Here is a 17066-nt window from a genome sequence, read left to right as displayed (position 1 = left end):
ATATTGAAAAGGAGGACATGTAGGAGGGCACTTTTCAAGAGGACAGAACTTACAAAAGAAGGACTGTCCTCCCTAGAGGAGGACAATTGGTCACCTTACCAGTTAGGATTTGAACATAAAGTTGGAGAAGTTATAATAATAAAATAAAACAAAATAAAATAAAAATAATACAGATCTGCCTATCCCAGGTTTTTGGTAAGAACTTATTTTGTTAGGTAAACAAAAATGCCAAACCCAGTCTGAACATCTGGATGATCGTGTGATGATTAATAATAATAATAATAATAGTAGTAACAACGATGATGATGACCCAGAAGGCAATAGGAAATCCTTTTTTGCCGGCCCAGCTATAAACGTTGTAGGTATCGAGACTTCCCTGAAAGGCAGGCGTGAATACGGCACGCGTCGCCCTTTCAATCTCGCCCTAATCCCGCCCCCTCTTCCTCCCTCCTCGCCTGATTTCGCAATCCGAAGAACCCCGTGACGTAATACACAAAGAGCGAATTCTTCCACAGCCCCTCCCTTCGTTTCCCCCCCCCAACCCTCACGAAATGCATTGTGGGCGTTGCGATCTGCCGCCGCCGCCGCTTCCACGTCTGCGCAGGCTCGCATCCGTCTTGTGTTTCCTGCCGCTTTCTTCACTGACGGCCTGTCGCAAATCCGGGGCATTTCTTCCGGCCGAGCTCCCTCCCTCCCTCTCGTTTCGTCACTTCACTCGTTGTCGCCCCTTACCGCTTCTCACTTGCCGTTAAGCCAAAGCGAGCGGCTCCTCTCTCGCTCTCTCTCCCCCTCAGGGCTTCTTCCCCTCTCTTTCCCCCGCCCCGAAATGCCCCCGAAGAAACAGCCCGCGCCAGCGGCAGCGGGGAATAAAAAAGCGGATCAGAAGAAGAAGGAGAAGATAATTGAGGTGAGTCTCGGGCCTGAGTCCTCTTCAGCGGGGGGAGGCTTCACGCGTTGGTCCCGGTTGTTCCTGCCTTGCTGCCTGTGGCAAAATAGCATTGACGGAGAAAAGAGCGAAACGGGGCTTCTCCTCCTCTCCCTGACATGCCAATTTTCCGAGTTTCCGTCTGGAGAAGTTTAAATGGAGAGTGGTCCGGACCCAAATAGCTTTGCCTCCTCCTTGGGATTTAGACCACTTTTAGTAGAAAAAGTGTAGAGAGGAAGCCGTCTCTTCTCTTTGCGCGTTTGGCCTTCCTTAGGGGGGCGGGAACCAGTTTTAGAAAACTGACAAGGTACATGTTGAAACTGAAATTAGGGTCTAACATCTTTATTGTCGTGCCATTAACTAGTGAGATTTGGCTAGGCATCAAGACTTTTGTGGGTTCCATTATTAAGATTAAAAAATTGTAGGTAGATAACTTTTTAAGTAACAATTTAGAAAATGCAACAGATTGTATGTTTGTCACTACAGAGACTTTCAGGGGCCTTGTTTTCTTAGTCTTAATTTGAAGACTGGGATAATGAAAAAAAGGCATGTAAAGAAGGCAAGGCATCTGTTGACATTTGTAACTGATGCTGGAATTAATTTTGGACTCTTATGAAAATGTTCCTAATTGTAGGTAGCTTTCTCAGAATCGTTCTATATCTGGCTAGTATTATGGATTTATTACCCATATATCTCAGGTTTGGTTTGTTTAGGTACTAAAAAGAGTGGCATGTATGGGAATCTCTCCTAATTAGATTCTTATAATGACAGTCCTGTGTGGCCAGTGAAGCTGAGAGAGGAGGACTTGTGCAAAGTCACCCAGTGAACTTTGTGAGTGAAGGCCAAGGCCTCCCTGGTTCTCCATATTGGCTGACTGAAATTACAAGGATTTATGAAAGGTGGTGGTTCACAAGCCCCAGTGGATCTTTTTGTAGAAGTTAAAAATTAAAAAAAACATTTTAAAAAGATTTTTAATATGCTGATGCTAAAAACTTCAACTCTGTTAATAGCAACAAAGCCATAAGTCCTGAGTACAGCTGGAGTGCTTCTACAAAGACATGGATGTAATTTCAAGGAATTAACATCACCAATTAAAGTATCAAGCTTAAAGTTCTGTTTTGTACCTGTATACAAGAGAATGCACATTGGAGTTGGCTGTAAAAGTATATTAATTATGTGGAGTAACAGTTTTCCTTCCATGGATAGATTTGTACTGTGTGGGGGGGGGGTTTCGTGGGATTCTTTGACATAGTTAATGCAATTCATTTCTGTGAAGTAATTTGCACTGGCTTTATAAAAAGCTGGGACCAGTGCTGTAGGATACAGCATGCGCTGAAGCAACATTTCCTGGAAGATATTTGGTATGTACCTAAGGGGTTCCAGGCCTTATGGCTCTGTTGCTTACTGCAGTGTTCTACTAAGACCGCCTCAGCCTAGCCCTAGAAATACTTGGATGAGTGGTGAAGGAAGAAGACTCTTCTCAGTCTTCTCCTATAGAACTTGTGCTGGAGCAGTTTGCCTTGAAGAGGGCTGCAAAGCAGTTTTCAGGGAAACTGTGCCTAAATCTTTGAAATGAGCCATCTCTTTAAAGCATTACCCAACCTTCTATAATAATCATATGAAGCCAAATTATTTTGAATGATTTTATGATTTATACTGTTAATTTATGATGTTATGAGAGGGAATAATGTATGAAGCCTCTAAAAAGTTTCAGTGGTGTAATAGTTCAGTTGCTATGTCATCTTGAATCTTGGGATAAAACTGATAGGACTTGATTTTGAGCAAAAACAAATTCTGTTAAGGTTTGTTGGAATAATAACCAAGGATAGTATAGTCTACCAAAATGAACATTGAATACAGTAATGTTTTAAGACTACAGGCTATTCTATGGGCATGGATGTATTAAGTTACTCTATAGAGCTGTGTAAGTGAATGATGCTTAACTAATAAAATATCTCAGAAGTCCATTTTTCAAAGGATTTAAAATCTAAAATAGAGACATTGAAACTACCGAGGAAAAGAACTGGAGGCATGGGAAGAATATAGGATTATTTCAATTATCTTATATTTTAGCAAAATAAGATTTGAAGGACTAATTTTAAAAGATTCAAAAAAGAAAAGACTATTATGTGACTATTATCTCTAAGAGGGAGTAGTAGAGGAAGAGTAATATAGTGAAAAGGAATGAAACATTGGAAAAAAGTGTGGTTTGATTCTGTAATAGTTAAAATCTTAATGTAAGGATTTACATCAGTCGGCATACTCAGGCTTTTTGGGAATAATTCACATATTAATGCAGATCTTTAGCTATTGCAAAAATGCTTTGAATCACTTTATATCTGATAAAATAATTTCCTACTTTGATGATGGCAGTGTTAGACATGAAAGGCTAATGATCATGCTACTAATTTGTTAAAACTGATGTACAGTTTCAGATTAATTTACTAGGAAGAAAATGTTCCTTTTACTCAAATTTTAATAGTTCTCCAGTAAAGTCTAAGGTATCATTTTTGCTTCTGTCTCTCTTGTTAATTTGTTTATAAGGTATTATACAAAATATTTGCAAAATATTTTGTTTATTATTTGTTTATAAGGTATTATATAAAATATTTGCAAAATGTTTAAACCTCAGAATAAGGCAAAGATAAAGAAATAATTAAACCACATAGTGCTATGGATATAATAATAAAAACAAGAGAGTGAGAAATTTATCTTACTTTCTTCTAACAGGCTTTGAAAAGTTTGAATATCTTACTAAAATAGAAATGGATAACTTGATTGTTGTCAAAGAAGGATTAGAGACAGTTTTGGAAAGAATAATACATGGCGTCCTTTTAGCTACTAAGGAATATATTTTTTTGCTTTATTACAGGACTGGTATCTTAAAATTGTATATCATTTGCACTCAATCCTAACAAGAATGTCATATGTAATATCCTATCTAATCAGTAGTGGGATTCAGTTAATTTACACAAGATCAGCAGAACCGGTAGCTATTTTTTTATTGCCCAGGCCCAGAATGGACTTCCAGAAGCAGCATCCACACAGAGAACTGGTTGTTCACATATTTGAATCCCACCACTGTATCTAATGTATCTTTGGCATGGATCATTTAGAACAGACATGTCAAACTCGTGATGTCATGTGACATTGCGTGACGTATCGGGACTGTTTTGGCATTGCCGGAAATGGGGTAGGCGTGGCCAGCAGTTTGACACCCCTGATTTAGAAAAAGTAAAAGTTAATACCCAGTTCACCTTATTGATAAACAATTTGTGGCTTGTTTAATATTGTCAGTTTATGCCTGGCTCTGTAGGGATTAGGGGAGACACTGTAGAGAACCACTATAATATAGTTATTAATAGCAAAAACAGCTCTTAACCAAAAATGTGGGTACAAACAACTCTCCTTTTTCCGAAAATATATAAGATTTGTTGAATCATTTGGAGTGAAACCTAACCTACAAAATGTAGGATTTAACTGGCTTACCTGTAACACTGTAGCAGAGAAAAAACAAAGAGGTATTCAGCTATATTTAAGGCTCTCTATTATGTTTTATGAGGGGAAAATAAAAATGCTTGAAGGCTTCCATCCTAATTATGCTCAAATAAATAATTATATAATGCTCCATCTACTTTAATAGCCTGATATATTGCTGTTTATAGAATTATAGGATATATACGCAGAGTTCTGTTTCATATATTTTCAGTTTTACTGTCACCTAAGCATGTTTATCTTAACCCTGAGTCTGCAGGGCTTTGAATTAAAATCTTTCAATTATTTAAATCAATTTAAAACCTCCAAATTTTATTTATGGTCCAAGACCAAACACAATAACCAATTTTATTTATATGGCTACAATCACCAGACATTGTGTCTGGACAGAAAATTGAATATATATTGCAAAAAATTGGACCGATGGATAAGGAAGAACTAAGTCTACATGTTTTCTTTTGATTGGCATTTCTTATAAAAATGATGTTTTATTATTTAAGTGGACATATTTTTGAATATAAATGTATTCTAATAAAGCAAAAAAAATGTTATAGTTTATGTACTAAAGATAAATTTCAAAAACTGGATTGTTTTACATGAATTTTGTAAAATGCAATGCTAACTCATGCAAATGTTTCAAATTTAGGATAAAACGTTCGGCTTAAAGAATAAGAAAGGAGCAAAACAACAAAAGTTTATCAAGGCAGTGACCCACCAAGTCAAATTTGGTCAACAAAACCCACGGCAGGTAAGTAAATATTTTCTAGGCTTTCTTCTTTTCCCTTTGCACATATCGTGATTTGATTGCTTTTTTGTTATACCTATGGCTATAGCCAAATGGCTATGGGTAGTATTATAATTCTATAATACTAATGGCTATAAATTATGTATATTAATGATGATATGTTCTACTAGGCTGCTCAAACAGATGCTGACAAAAAAGGAAAGAAAGACGATAAGAAGAAAGAATTGCAAGAATTGAATGAGCTTTTCAAACCTGTAGTTGCAGCCCAAAAAATAAGCAAAGGTAGTTTACTTTCTGCATTTTTTTAGTGTTGCATTTCAGGTTTATTTATTTAATCTGAAAAAAAAATACTAAACTGTGTGCAAAATTTTACAGGAGCGGATCCAAAATCAGTAGTCTGTGCCTTTTTCAAGCAAGGGCAGTGCACAAAAGGAGACAAGTGCAAATTCTCTCATGACTTGTCTTTAGAGAGGAAGTGTGAAAAGAGAAGTGTCTACATTGATGCACGAGATGAGGAGCTTGAAAAAGGTAGGTTATTTCTGTAAAATAGGTTTAAGTTAAGTTCTGTAAATTAATATAAATAATATTTATTAGGGAAAGTATTCTTCTCTTAGATGAAGTTTTGTAAGTAGCAGTGAGATCTGTTTTCTACCATTTTAACAAGATATTTCTTGGCTACCTGTTTTCAGGACAATTACAATAAAAATAATAAATAATTAAAAACTAATATTGGTGTTAAAGGCCTTCATAATAACACAAACAGTGTTGTAGTGTTATAAGTGCATCTTATTAAGCATGGGATGGTGCTTTTTGTTTATTTTTTAGATATGTTTGTAAGGAGATCAAAAACATTGGATTTTTCTTTTCATGAGACATTTTGCTGTTCTGTCTAGATACAATGGATAACTGGGATGAAAAAAAGCTGGAGGAGGTAGTGAACAAGAAGCATGGGGAGGCTGAAAAGAAAAAACCTAAAACACAAATCGTATGTATTTTTGGTTTTTAAAGAATTTGTACTAGAATTCCTTTATGTAGATTTTACATATTATTTCATTGTATATTCTTTCTGTGTAGAAGAGAAAGCCACTGATAAAATGAACTGAAATACTCACTGTGTGCTATGGAAGGCTAGTGTAATAATAGCTGATTCCATGATTCAAAAGTATAGTTTGTTTTAGCCTGGACAAATTAAGCTCAGTAATGGCATATTAACATAATACAATGGAGGGAAATATGGAATCCATAGAATTAGAACTATCTCAGGCATATAATTATTTTGCCATAGATTATTTAATGATTTCTGGATGTAATTCCAACTTTGTTTTTACTACTTCTATTTTAGACATGAAAGGCATGAAGGTGGGCTGAGATTTATATAGAGAAAACAAATCCTGTTTCAAGGAATGATACTTACATGTGTCAGTATAAAGGAATAATTTTGGAAATTTAGGTACTGTATAAACTACCTTTTCCCAATCATAAATTAAAGAGCTACTTCAGATCTGTTCGGGATTATATAGTTACTAAGTAACTATGGATATACTAATATGAACAGAAAATGAGATAACAAATGTAGTAATATCATCTGAAGGGATTGGGGTCAAATACAAAAATAACTAAGAGCATTTTAAATAAGAGAATTGTATCTCAGAGAAAAATGAATGTAGACACTTTATTCTGTGCAAATAAAGCAAACATTGACGTATTACCTTCTCAACCTGCTTTGATATTGCTCCGGGTGAATTCATATGTTTGCATTTTGTCCCCAGGAATAAGAAGCATTCTCTTGTGGGTATAAAATAGAAAACAGAATTTGATGCTAAATGTTTAATGCAGGTGTGCAAGTATTTCCTTGATGCTATTGAAAACAATAAATACGGCTGGTTTTGGGTCTGTCCCGGTGGAGGTGACAATTGCATGTACCGCCATGCACTTCCTCCTGGCTTTGTGCTCAAAAAAGACAAAAAGAAAGAAGAAAAAGAAGAAGAGATTTCTTTGGAAGATCTAATAGAAAAAGAGGTAATGTAGCCACTTACCCTGAAATAGATAGAGTGGGGGAAGGAATGCAGTTATTTGGGCAATGAGAGGATCCCATTAATTGAGCAAAGCTGAGAATGTTAAATTTAGAGATATTGTTAAATTGCAATTATATTTTTTTAATTATTGAGAAAGATTTATAGAGTTGCACGCAGTATTCTATTAGCTTACTTTAAAAAAATTTAAGCTTTTTAATTTCTGCAACATTAGACATTATGAAAATAATACTAGTATTTGCCTCCAGGGGGCACCCATTTATACTGAATATCTTTATGATAATGAATTTGTCTTGTATATGTCATTGGATAGTAATAAATAATATGAAATTAATATAGATGGAGGTTTTTTTGACCTTAATTTTAATTTATATATTATATTTCCAACTGCTTGTAGGTTCTGGAACGTACAATTTAAAAACATGGAAGTCCTGTCTTTGGTTCCAAATAAGCTAGAAATTCAAGGGATCTAAGCCATATATACTCACAATCTTGCTGAAAAGATTTATGATAGATTTCAATTTTAATGTACTAGAGAATGCGAAAGGGGTGAAAAGAAAGTCTTTTAAGATCCCGCAAAGTGATTATTTTTTATCTTGCAGCGTTCTGCCTTAGGACCAAATGTTACTAAAATTACTTTAGAGTCTTTTCTTGCATGGAAGAAAAGAAAAAGACAAGAAAAAATTAATAAGGCTGAGCAAGATATGGAAAGAAGGAAAGCAGACTTTAAAGCTGGTAAAGCATTGGTGGTATGTTCTGCTTTTTTATATAGCAAAATTATGCCATACTTTTATTAATGCAAGTTGTCTTGAAATCCATCTGTCCATAATACATTTCTGCTTAATGTTGGTCCTTTTCTCCATGGCTAGATCAGCGGGCGTGAAGTGTTTGAGTTCCGTCCAGAACTAGTTGATGCAGATGATGAAGAAGCAGATGACACCCATTATATTCAAGGGACAGAAGATGATGAGGTAAAGCAGCTGCAAGAGCAATGAGTACCGTATTTTCCGGGGTATAAGACAATCCCCGACTTCGGAGCCGATTTGCATGCTTTAGAAAGTCGTCTTATATGCTGGAAAATACGGTATGTGATACTGAGAAAAAAAATGCCCTTCACAATTAAAAAATCCTATAGTTAAATGCACATGCTAAATTCCTCCATCAGTACTTGCTTTAAGGTTGTAGTCCAGTGCACAGGCAATTGAACAAAAATATTAGATACAGAGTTAATTAATTTTTATGTATTTATTTATTTATTGCTATAAGCAAGATTAGAAAGGCTAATTACGGGAAACCATGTTTCTTCTACTTCAGGTTAATGAACTTGTTGATGTAAATGATATCGACTTGAATCTTTATGTTCCAAAAGCTGTGGATGAGACTGGAATTACTGTAGCTAGTCTGGAACGATTTAGCACATACGCTTCCGCTGAGAAGGATGGTAAGGCATTTAAAAACCTGTTTTATGCTAATGGGGAAGATTTTGGTAATTTTTAGATTCTGAATATTATCCTATATTTAACAGTGAATCCCAAAATATGACTCCTTTTGCAAGTATGATTTGTTTTGATAATTGAGTTTCTTAACTTATCCCGAATAACATAAAAATAGGTGCAAAAACATGATAAAATTGTTTCCAAGTGGGAGAGTCAAAACCTCCTCTTGAAAATAAAGCTAAAGTCCTAAATCTGCCTCCTCATAAGGAACTTTTTGCATCTTTTGCAATACATAAATTTGTCTAGAAGGTGAAGTAGTAGATTTCTGATTTCTGAGAAGTTTATTTCTAAATATAATGCTTTGATGGTTTTACTTTGTAGTTCCTCAGCTTTGATGTATTTTTCAGGTACATCAGTCACGTTTAATGATATTAAATATGATTGATGCATAAATAGGTACAACTTTGTATAGCGATCAAGCCGCTGGCTTAGAAACTGAGACCTTGAGTTTGAATCCCACCTTACGCAGAAAGCCAGTTTGGGGATGTTGGGCTAGTCACACACTCTCAGCCTAGGAAGCAAACAAGGGAAACACCATTGCCAAAATTTAGCCAAGGAAATTGCAGGGACTACTATAGGCAGTAGCCAGAAGTTAAGAGGGACTGAAAGACACACACACATACACAAATAAGAAATGTTTTATTTTTCAGACAACAAGTTAAGTGAAGCTTCAGGGGGTGGACTTGAAAACGGAGAGCAAAGTGATTTAGATTCTGACAGTGACATGGAAGGCAACCCAGAAAACGGTGTAATTGATGCTGTACCTGTTGATGAAAATCTATTTACTGGCGAGGACTTGGAAGAACTAGAAGAAGAACTAAACACACTTGATTTAGAAGAATGAACAAGAAAATCAAACATTGTCTTCAACTGGTTTATCTAAAATTCTTAAATGGAGTATTCTTGGTTCCTCATGTGATTCTGGAAAGAACGTTAAAGCAGAAACATTTCGCCAATTTTTCTGAATCAGTCTTAACCAGTTTCATAATAAACTATTCATGTAATACACTGAAAAGATTCCTTTAATATGCAGGGATATTGTAATGAAATCAAAAATAGAAGACTAATTTTCCACAGAATATAAAGTTGAATGTTGCTGTCAGGTCCTTGAGGAGATCAAAGCACAACTGCATCTATGTTAAGTGTGTTTGAATGATTTAAGTTTAAGATATATTGTATAATGATAACAGATTGAAATGGCTGTTCTCTGTGCTGAAATTGATCAGAAAGTTTAAAGCAAATATTGCTCATGGTGGAGACTCATGAAGTGACACACTAGTATGGGGCTCTATTTTCCATATTAAACATAACTGACTGACAAAAGTGTAAAATAAAGGCTATCTGGTTGAAAATATTGATCCCAGTATACATGCATGTTTTGCAGGGAACAGTAGATTTGAACAAAAGCAGTTTTGCAGATGGATGCAGTTTATGCCATAATCTCGAGGTAGTGATTCTGAATGCAAATGCATATTCCTTCCTTTTGTTGATCCAAAAACCAAACCAAAAATCCACAACTTTATTCTTGTATCAATATCTACTGTAAATTTTGTGATAGCTTAGATTTCTGCTTTGAATCATCTGTTTTAGTGGAAGACTCTAGCATTCTTTATTATCTAGAAGTAAAGTAAAAACAAGTTGCACATAATTGAAAAATGAGTTACTGTATTACAGTGGCATTCAGATAAAAATGTATGAGCCAGGTGGATTAACATTAAATATTTGCTTTGCATTTTGTTTTGACATTAAGAAGCTATCCTAACATTTGATTGCAAAGCAATGATGTAAGAAGGGTTGTCTGACTAATGTGAGCTTTGATGTGTCTTAGAAATCAGGCTTTTGTATTCATTTCAAAAGTGTTGTTTGTGTCTAGCTTGAAATCAACAGCCTATGTACAAATCCAAGAACTTATTATTTGCAAAGAGGATTATGATCACTGGGAATTAAAAATAATTTCATTGCCTGATCTAGCTGGTAAAAGGCAACTCCTTGCCCCATATCCAGAGAAGTGTGTACTATCTTTTTCATGTAAATTGATATTTGAATGTAAAATAGAAGGTTGTAGATTAGTAAATCAAATCTTCCTGGAATTCTACTGGTTTCCAATTGGATTAAGGAAAGAAAACTGATACAATGTATAGTGAAATGGCTCTTCAAGATTGCCATTATTTTTATACTTAATGTATAAATTATACATAAATCCAAATCCAGTTTCTTTGTCAGTCCTTTTTTAGATTATTCCTCTTGGGGTTTTTTGGCCTTAATTTACCAACTCTGCAGACACTTATGGACTTAAGCTTACGTTTATTTTTTATATATGTTTTTTAACATGGCATACCTGTTTGCAAAGGGAATGGGATTTTAATGTAATTGGACATCTTAATATTTCTCCTTTTAAAAAAGTTTGGAAGAATCTTCACAAAAAAGTAAACATTCAATAAGCCTATTAATGTTATTTATAGAGAATGAATTGTGATGGCTCTATTTACTTTCCTAGAGTTGTTCATTTTTGCTACATCAAACAAACTATAATGAAATATAAACTCATTTATTTTTTTAAGAGATTTGATTTTTTTGACTAATAGTTGAAGTTATGCTTTTTTTTCCAGGAATCTAAATATTCAGCTCCATTTCTGCATATATGGTAATATATTAAGCAGGTTTTCATAGATTACTAAACAGTGATTGCCTATAAAATTCTTATCTATGGTTTCGGAAGGAATATATCAAATTTGGCAAATCACAGTATCTTGCTAAATTTGATAATGCCCGAAATCTGAAAAATAAGCTCTTGAATTAAAGATAAGACAATTTTGGGTTGTAGCTAAAATCACATTTGTCACATTCGTCATTTTCATGAACAAAACTCTTCCAATGAGCCTTAGGATTCCTTGAAATATTGCTTGACAAGTGTTTAATAGAATTATTAAAATATCTATTGAAATAGATCCAGATTGTCAAGATGGAAACCATGTAAATGGTTTAAACTTTAGTGAAATAGTTTGTATTTCTAGTAAAGGAATTTACTGACAAAGCAATTTGGTCTATTTGGTACTATGAGATGGTCCTACGGCAAATACATTTTATAATGATATTTCTTAAATTAAGAGTACCTTTCAGAGTCACACAGGAGCCTGAAACAGATTGAGTTGTTTTAATGTATATAACAGAAAGAGGCTGTAGTTTTGGAAGGCTCCAAGTAATACTTCTGAATTGTTTTTGAATCATGCACAGCCCTCCAAATACTTCTGGTGTAGTCATAGAGAGACTCTTTATTTGCATGTGATTTGTTGACTTGTTTCTAATTAGTTTTCATAGTATTTCCATATGATTTCAAAAGAGGTCTTCAGGTTCTAGCTTGTAATGTCAGCACAGAAATGGAATTCCATCCATGAATCTTTGCTTACTACAGCAACCTTCAGTTTCTATAAGATCATATGGATTTGATGTTTCACCAGGGCTGACATACAGAAATATAGAAGACAGACAGAGAGAGGCTAAATTGAAAATGGTTGAAAAGTTCTTCAAAAGTCAGAACATTTTTGAAAAGGTAAGTGCATAGGCCCTTAATTTTGTATGATGTCAGGATTGTAAATAATGTACTACCTGATATAATTATTTTAGAATGCCAGAAGAAATATTAGTAACTTCATGTCTACAGTATTATTCAAGGTGACTGAAAATGTGTCCCTATTGTATGAACCTTGCACTCTTAAACATATGCATTTTTTTAGCATAGCAAGACTTAATGTAGACATAATAAATATATGGAGGCTTTTATGTCAGGAAATAATGTACATGATTTTTATTGTGAAACAAAAAACAAAAAAAAATTCCATTGAAATATTTCCTTTTATTTTTTCATGTCTGATTTGTATCCATTCTCTGATTCTTCTTTTGTCTTCCAGTTTGCTATTGGCAATTGTTGACATGTTTATAGATATGTACACCCATGTACTTACTTTGGTGCCAGTAATATATATATGTATATGTATATGTACATATAAAATAGGAATATTATTAAATAGGAAAGTTTCCTTTTATACATTTTAATGATAGTTCTAAAAGTTACTTTTTTAAAAAAAAATAATGTAATCTAGCCTAATACAAACTTAAATGTGTAATTAATGTCTGTTCATATGTACCAATGACTCAGTCCTCACTGGAATGCTGGCGTGGAGAGTATCAACTTTAATTGATCGAAATATCAACCTCGATTAGTCTCTTTACATTTAAAATGTACATTTTCCCAAACAAAGCTAATTCCACCTAAAAATACAGCAGTAACGGACTAGATATTTTTAGCATGTAATCTAAAGAAAAACAATGTGCTTTGGTCCTAAATTGGCACAAATTGTTTTCAAGATAATACGTTCACTTTAAATTAACATATGTTTGTGGTTTCAGGGGGTATATTCAATACACATATATGTGCATATTGACTAAGTAGATTTTGTGGCACTAGTGAAAACAGTCATGAAAAAGTATTGTGAAAAATTAGTTAAAACTTGTCTCATTTACCTGAACAGCTTATACTATGTTAATATTAACTTATATAGCACTTCTTCTCAAAGCTATAGTGTATATGCAAATCAGATACTTTACACGGTAAAGTACAGGATAAGGAAGATGTTTTCTAATTCCAGCATGATGTTCATAAAACTGACTTATTTCTCCCTGAAATTTCTATCCCCTAAGCTAGCTCAATCCCTGGATCTGCCTATAGTGTAGTGATGGCAAACCTTTTTGAGACCGAGTGCCCAAACTGCAACCCAAAACCCACTTATGTATCATCGGGTGCCGGGTGAGCATGGCCCATTGGGTGGGCGTGGCTGTGGTGGTAATGGCAGCCTGGATGGGACTAAAAAGTTCAATCAATCAATTCCAACTTTGCGAAATCTTTTTTTTTCCCGCAAGAAGTTGAAATTGATTGAACCTTTTTTTTTTTTTTGCAAACGGCTGAGGCCTAAAGCAAAAAGGTTTTATAAAATCCAGCTGAAGGCCTAGGACGGCGTGCATGCCCACAGAGAGGGCTCTGTGTGCCACCTGTGGCATGCATTCGCCACCACGGCTATAGGGCATATTGTACTTGCAACAGAGAAAAATGCTTTGAATAAAATATAGTAATTAACTCTATATTTTTCATATTTACTAAGAGCTTTTTCTGTAACCAGTATAGTGCAGAAAAATAAGAACATGATCCATTACTATTCTGCTGATTTTACTCCAATTGCCATTTTAGTGGCATGCACGCTGATGTGCAAAATATTTCCTTCATTTTAATTATTGCTTATTAGTCATTACACTGGAACCCAAGAAATCTAAGTATGAGGATTTATCCCATAGACATTTGTTGCTGTTGTAAGAAATATTGTAAATAATTAATGAAATACTGGAGAATGTGGCTTTGGATGTAGAATACCTTCCCTGCTTCCATGTTGTTTAAACATTGTAGAGGGAGGAAAGTTAGTGTTGCTGTTTTGCATCCCCATTGCAAGCTTGTAAAATCTAAGCATGCTAATTGATATCTTTTTTTTTTAAAAAAAAGAAAGCAATAAGATTCAGGCTCAATGAAAGATCTTAATATAAGCCTTATGATCCTATTACTGTCTACTCAAGCAATGATCCTCCCCTTGCCTCCCAAATACTACTTGGTGATTGGTAGGCCTTTTGTTAAAACAATTCAAAACAGCTGCAAACATTTCATAAGGAACTTCTAATTATTATGGGCATTCTATTATGTAAATCTATAGTATTTCAGGTATGTTTGTGCTAAAAATCTATAAAGATATATAAAATTCTGGTCAAGTGTAGTTTTCAGATCATTAGCTTCACTTTTATAGAGAACTATAGTGAAGAAGGGGGTTCTGAATTGATAGGAAACTGACTTCATCAAATCGGAGCATAATTCCATTTTGTTTAACATAGGCTACCTTACCAGCAGACCTCCAGGATTTACAAACGGGTATATTTCCTATCCATAATGTCATAGCGGACATTATTTAAAGCTGCTTTTAAAAATAAATTCCACAAAAATGGATTCACAATAGATGTCAATAAATTCATCATAATACATTGTTCAAATATAACAAATGGAGTGAACTACGGATTTTAGCATATGAGCCATGCTTTGCTTAGAAAGGGTTTTATTTTATACACTTTTACCAGATTTGAGTGCATAATTGTGGAAGGGAGAATAAAGAAGAAACTGAAAATAGCAAAGTCCATATATATTAATATGTATGCAAATTAGATTAAAATATATGGCACATTGGAGAATTTTTAAGGTATTGATTCCACTGATGTAGCTTGTTCGGTGTCCAAACTCAAGAGAGATAGTTTATTGATCATTTTGGATGCAAACCTATAATAGATTTTAACTGGGATATTATAGTTTGAATAAATATTTTCTGCTGTACTTTATGTAATATATTTATTTTTATGCCTTCTTGTATGCGAAATACATAGAAAAAGAATCTATGTATTATATTAAAATGACTGGTAATTGAGTATTTGCAAATTTGGATAAGCCTTATATGTACTGTTATGAATCCCTCACTATATTCTCCTGGTTTCAAAAAAATCAAAAATCTGTTTTCTCTGTAAGATAAATTATTATGCAAGAATACAGTAAGCTACACTATGCAAAATATATTAATTTGATAATTCTCTTGATAAAACAGCATTAATGATGGAAATACTGCCTGTGGGATATTGGTAGGCGTGTTAGGCAGTTTTTATGACAGAAAAATGAAAATCTACTTCAGGTTAAAAGTGAAACTAACTCACATATCATTTTCTATTCATGCAAAAGTCCATGTTTGGACTTGATCTCACAATATCTATATTTTTCATATTGATTATATTAACTGCTTTTTTCAAGAAAAAACTAAAAATAGCAAACAGATTTTAATCCTGTGTATGATTTGACTGAATCATACCCATACAAATATATGAAGATTTTTTTTCTGTAAATAACCAAAGGTTCTATATAACAAATATGTCAAGCATCTGTCAGTATTTTCCCCTCCTAACACTCTTGCTGTTAACTTATATTATTTTACATACTATTTTTAGACAATTGCAGGAAAACACCTAACTGTATCTTGTGGATATTTGGACATTTCCTGAGGGAAAATAAGCTTAAGGGTCATGAGTTCTGATACAGATCTAATATAACAGAGCAGAGTCACTGTTCCATTTTAGAAGACAATGGAATTGCATGTGAGTCTGATTCCCGATTCTCGTCTTTGATGAAGTTTTGATGAATCATTTATTACTGAAATTAGAACAAGGAAAGGAAAGAAAGCAGGCAATACACAATTGGTTCTTCTCAGTCCAGTAAATGAACAGGAATCAAAGCAGGTGTCACAATGCAAGATAGAGCAGAAATGTGTGGCACATAGACTTTGGGTTATTGGGGAGGGGGCTATATTTGAATGATTCTGTAGAAATCACAATCCTCTTTTCCTGTACTGTTCGGAAATGCCACAACTCATCTACATAATATATGGCCTTTTCATTCTTGTGCCTAATCATAGCAAGAACATGTCCAGATGACCTCTTTTTCTGCCACGTCCTCATTATTTTGCCTTCATCTTGTTCCCAATCCATATCTGAAATAGCAGTTTTTTTCATGGGCATAATCTGGTATTTCACCAACCATTCAGGGAGCATCGGAGTCAGATGATCCTTGGGAGAAAGGTAGCTAGTAGCGCCTTAGGCTAGTAAGGGCAGACTTTCCTCTTCGGTCTTTGGGCATTGTTTTGGCAGGGCCATTCTACTTTGAGTGTTGGAGAAGCTGGCATCTTTCAAGCCAGATGTGAGAGATTGAAGAAACTGAGAAAGTTAAGTGTAAGAAATCTAGACATAAACAATCAACAGATGGCAGAGTTGTTAGTGGCTTTTCCAATAAGTAGCAGCTCAGTCCTGGTTGCAGGACAAAGAAATTCTAAACTTTCAAACAGAGTCTACTTTAATGAATTCGGTAATGAAACTGAAATAAGCTACATTTTCCAAGATTTGATACGTTGTTTCCAATTTTTGCATTTAAAATTTTTAAAATCAAAATCTCTTTGATTTTTGCTTGTTTGATGGTGGCCTGATGAAAGGGACTTGAGGTTGGGCTGACTTTGAGCTGATCCTTGGTTCAGAAATCCAGGTCCTTTGGAGCAGCAGCTGACCAATGACTGGAGGTACACCTGAGGGTGAGAGTGACCCTCTTTTCTGTGCTTCCTGATGTGACTCTCCCCCACTTATCACAATTGCTCTATATACTTTTGAACATGGATTTACTCTCTTCTGGGAGAGTGTTAAATCCATGATCAAAAGGTCATCATCTGATAATTCCAGACTGTTTGAATGCACCCACA

The 17066-nt window shown here is 34.5% G+C and overlaps 1 protein-coding gene across 1 annotated transcript; it reads left to right on the top strand.

The window, feature by feature from the left end:
• Nucleotides 1-699: 699 nt before the first annotated feature.
• ZC3H15 (zinc finger CCCH-type containing 15) lies at nt 700-10900 on the top strand. The gene is made up of 10 exons (XM_039349970.1): nt 700-907; nt 5067-5168; nt 5336-5447; nt 5541-5693; nt 6059-6150; nt 7002-7184; nt 7801-7947; nt 8068-8169; nt 8513-8639; nt 9345-10900. Exons 1-10 carry the CDS (start codon nt 827-829, stop codon nt 9536-9538), a joined length of 1293 nt encoding a protein of 430 aa, XP_039205904.1. The 5' UTR covers nt 700-826; the 3' UTR covers nt 9539-10900.
• The last annotated feature ends 6166 nt before the right edge of the window (nt 10901-17066 follow it).

The sequence above is a fragment of the Crotalus tigris genome, unplaced genomic scaffold (assembly GCF_016545835.1).
Source record: "Crotalus tigris isolate CLP2741 ecotype Arizona unplaced genomic scaffold, ASM1654583v1 scf7180000018304.516572, whole genome shotgun sequence".
NCBI classification, from domain to species: Eukaryota; Metazoa; Chordata; class Lepidosauria; order Squamata; family Viperidae; genus Crotalus; species Crotalus tigris.
This window is presented reverse-complemented; position numbering and strand designations above follow the sequence as displayed.